Genomic DNA, 4,351 nt, shown 5'->3' on the forward strand with positions numbered 1-4,351 from the left:
TGATGGTTCCCAGATTAATCCATGTCCCTACAAAGTACACGAACTCATTTTTAATGGTTGCATAGTATTCCATGGTGTATATGTGCCACATTTTCTTTGTCCAGTCTATCATTGATGGGCATTTGAGTTGATTCCAGGTCTTTGCTGTTATAAACAGTGCTGCAATGAACATACAGTTGCATGTGTCTTTATAATAGAATGATTTATAATTCTTTGGGGGTATTTTTTAAGCCACTCTTTTATGTGTGTTTTAATATTATTTAATATGAAAACAGCTAATGCAATTCAATGGTACATTAACCAGTAGATCTGATGATTTTAGAAACAGAGTAAGTCCAGCCAACTAATGAACATCCATTTCTTCCATTAGATTCTGCAGTGAGTGGCATGAACATATGACTGACCAGTTTGTCACTTTCCTTTGATTCACTACTAGAAAATTATGCACTGCTGAAAATATACTGTACATTATACACAAGAGCACAGTTAACACCCTCTTGAGTCATGGTATTGTTCATTCTTTTTGTCATAATATGAACTGTAATTTCATTAATATCTTCAAGTTTGTTCTAGATTTCAACACGAAGAATGTCACCGAAGTTAACATGTTTGTACTGAAGGGCTTCACAGACAATCTTGAACTACAGATCATCTTCTTCCTCCTGTTTCTAGCAATCTACGTCTTAACTGTCATGGGAAATTTAGGACTGATTGTACTGGTCACTGGGTATTCCCAGCTCCACAACCCCATGTACTATTTTCTTAGTGTTTTATCGTTCTTGGATGCCTGCTATTCCACAGTTGTCACTCCAAAAATGTTGGTCAATTTTCTGGTAAAAAATAAGTCCATTTCATTTATTGGATGTGCAGCACAGATGCTTCTCTTTATTACTTTTGGAACCACAGAATGCTTTCTCTTGGCTGCAATGGCTTATGATCGCTATGTAGCCATCTACAACCCGCTCCTGTATTCAGTGAACATGTCACCCAGAGTCTACCTGCCACTCATCACTGCTTCCTACATTGCTGGCATTCTGCATGCTACTATACATACGGTGGCTACATTTAGCCTGTCCTTCTGTGGATCCAATGAAATTCAGCATGTCTTCTGTGATATCCCTCCTCTCCTGGCTATTTCTTGTTGTGACACTCACACAAACCAGCTTCTACTCTTCTGCTTCGTGGGCTCTATTGAGATAGTCACTATCCTGATTGTCCTGATCTCCTATTTTTTCATTCTATTGGCCATTCTGAAGATGCATTCCGCTGAAGGGAGGAGGAAAGTCTTCTCCACCTGTGGGGCTCACCTAACTGGAGTGTCAATTTATCATGGGACAATCCTCTTCATGTATGTGAGACCAAGTTCCAGCTATGTTTTGGAGCATGACATGATAGTGTCGATATTTTACACCATTGTGATTCCCATGCTGAATCCCATCATCTACAGTTTGAGGAACAAAGATGTAAAAGAGGCAATAAAAAAAATGTTTGGAAAAAATCAGGATATCAATAAAGTATACTTTCAAACTGAAAAATAGATTTAAAAAAGTTAAGAGTGATACTCTGTACCTCAGTACCAAGAGCTTGTCATTGTGGTGTTATGCTGGCTTGCATCCAGAATTCCCATAGCCCTTGTCACAGTCCTTTGTTATAATGTTGGGTGTGTTAGGCCTCAGGGGCAGGCCTTTTACCTTCTCCTGCCCTCCTTTCACTTGCCCCAGGGCAGGATTCCAATGTTTGCCTTACTGATTGTGAGTCTTATGACTCTCCCATGAGAGAGTACCACCCTATGCCCTGGGGGAGGGAATGCTGATGCCTTGAAGCTCCCATAAAACCTAGGAGGATAGGATTCAGTGAGCTTCTGGATGGCAGAACAGGTGGAAATTCCTAGAGGGTGACAGTCAGGGAGGGTATGGAAGCTCTGCACCCCTTTCCTTATACCTTGCTCTACACATCCCTTCATCTGTATCCTTTGCAATATCCTGTATAATAAGCAAGTAATGTTTCCCTGACTTTTGTGAGCTGCTTCAGTAATTTAATAATACCCAAAGAGGGGGTCATGGGAGCTCCAACTTGAAGCTGGTTGGTCAGAAGTTCCAGGGACCCGGACTTGTGATATTCCTCCTCTCCTTGCTATTTCTTGTCCGAAACTCACACAAACCAGCTTCTACTTCAAGTGTTGTTGGGAGGCAGTTTTGAGGACTGAACCTTCAACCTATGGGATCTCCAGGTAAATAGAGTTGCAAATGAATTAGAGGACACCAAGTTTGTGTCTACTGCATGGTGTGGGAGGAAGAAATCCCCACACATTTGGTCACTGAAGTTGTTGATGATTATTGTGGTATGACAGTACAAGAAAAGCCTGGTTAGCAAGAGTTTTTCCTAGACAATAATGAAAATGTTTGTTAGTGTAATTCTGTTTTTTTCTTGAATGTTTTAAAATAAAGGTCATAGGTGACCCTGTATCTATGCTGTTCTTACATGTAGAAAAATCTGTTATCTATTTTCTTTTTACTATGTTTATATATTGATATATATACACAGATATTTTACATATGTATACATGTACATGTATTCACATATAGATGTACATATATGCTGATAGTAATTGACATACAAAAAAATGCACATCCACAGGCATTTATGTATGTAATCTTTACTTAAAAATGTATACTATTTTCTTTCATCTCCATATAAGATATATTTTGCTAAAATGTGATTAATACATTTAAATCACACTTCAAAAGTACAAATATAGAGCATCTCCTCCCACAAATATTTTTACCCAATACCTCTGGATTTATTTTCTCCTATTTGGAGGCTGTCTTCTCTCACACTACATGGTTCTTTCCTTCAAAAGTCAAAAGTAAGTTATGGTCATTGACATTCATCATATGTGCATGCCAAACCATGCAAATGAGGACAGCCCCTGTGTACATGCATGTGTGTGTGTGTGTGAGTATGTGTGTATGTGTGTGTGTTTGTGCTTGTGTGTATGTATGATTTGGAATAGAAGAGATATTTAAATACCGCTTAAAATCAGAAAGATTGTTAAATTTTATTCTTTAAAAATTGTGAAGTCTGCATGATAAAAAGTACCAAAAATATAAGAAAAGGCCAAGCTACAGACTTGGGAAAATAGAAACAATTATCTATTTGTTGAATTAATTCATAATAAAGTTTATAGCACAATGCATAAAATATACATAGAGAAAATTTGTAAAGAATGAAATCTTATGGATAATGTATATACATCGATAATAATCTAGAAAATGTAAACATTAAATGATAGAAAACACTCAAACACTTTTGGGTAATTTGCTAGCAAATACAAACTAAGGTGAGTTTACTAAATGTGAAACTTCTATAAACTAAAAGCTTTCATGAACTAATTAAACAATTTCAATTCATATATCAGACACAATTTATTATCAAGAATACACACCAGTTACATGGGTGAAAAAAAAATTCGGACTTAATTTAAAAAGACACACAACATGTAAAATTATATCTAAACTGATTTAAAAATAATACATTGAGGCAAAATTCCCATGTGATAAAATTAACTATTTAATGGAATAATTCAGTGGCAATTATTACATTCACAATGTTGTGTAATCACCACCTATGTCTAGCTCCAGAACACTTCCATCACTATGAAGTACACCATAAGTAGTTTCTCCCCAATTCTCACTTACTCCAGCCCCCGACAATCTGTGCTCCATCTCTGTATTTTCCTATTCTGGATATTTTCTATAAAGAAATCATAGAAAAGGTGACCTTTGTTGCCTGTTCTGCTTTCACTTAACATAATGTTTTCAAAAATTATTTGAAAACATTTCATGCCTGTTGTAGCATGAGTTGATTTTTCATTTATGTTATTTTATTTTATTTTATTATTTTTTAAGACAAAGTCTTGCTCTGTTGCCAGACTAGAATGCAGCGGCGGGATCTCAGCTCACTGCAACCTCTGACTCCCTAGTTAGAGCAATTCTCCTGCCTCAGCCTCTTAAGTAGCTAGGATTATAGGTATGTGCCACCACGCCCAGCTAGTTTTTATATTTCTAGTAGATATGGGGTTTCACCATGTTGTTCAGGATGGTCTTAATCTGCTTACCTCATGATTCGCCTGTCTTGGCTTTCTAAAGTGCTGGTATTTCATTGTAATTCTTATTTACAATTCTCTAATAACTAATGTTGAGTAACTTTCATGTGTTTATTGGGCATTTGTTTGTCTCTCTGGAGAAATTTTTATTCAAGTATGTTTGTCATTTTTAAGTAGACTACTAAGGTTATTTGACTCCTTAATGTTCAGTTGTAGTTTTTTGACGTATTCTAGCTATTCAATACC

At 36.4% G+C, this 4,351-nt stretch overlaps 1 protein-coding gene across 1 annotated transcript; it reads left to right on the forward strand.

Moving 5' to 3' along the window:
• Window positions 1–388: 388 nt before the first annotated feature.
• On the forward strand, window positions 389–1,618 carry LOC116554434 (olfactory receptor 5T2-like). Its single transcript, XM_032282405.1, has one exon. The coding sequence runs from the start codon at window positions 534–536 to the stop codon at window positions 1,536–1,538; it is 1,005 nt and encodes a 334-aa protein (XP_032138296.1). The 5' UTR covers window positions 389–533; the 3' UTR covers window positions 1,539–1,618.
• Window positions 1,619–4,351: the final 2,733 nt, after the last annotated feature.

The sequence above is a fragment of the Sapajus apella genome, unplaced genomic scaffold (genome assembly GCF_009761245.1).
Source record: "Sapajus apella isolate SASKATOON/1434 unplaced genomic scaffold, GSC_monkey_1.0 scaffold14, whole genome shotgun sequence".
NCBI classification, from domain to species: Eukaryota; Metazoa; Chordata; class Mammalia; order Primates; family Cebidae; genus Sapajus; species Sapajus apella.

Coding starts and splice junctions, on each gene's coding strand:
- LOC116554434 (XM_032282405.1), top strand. CDS start 534: ATGAACTGTAATTTCATTAATATCTTCAAGTTTGTTCTAGATTTCAAC.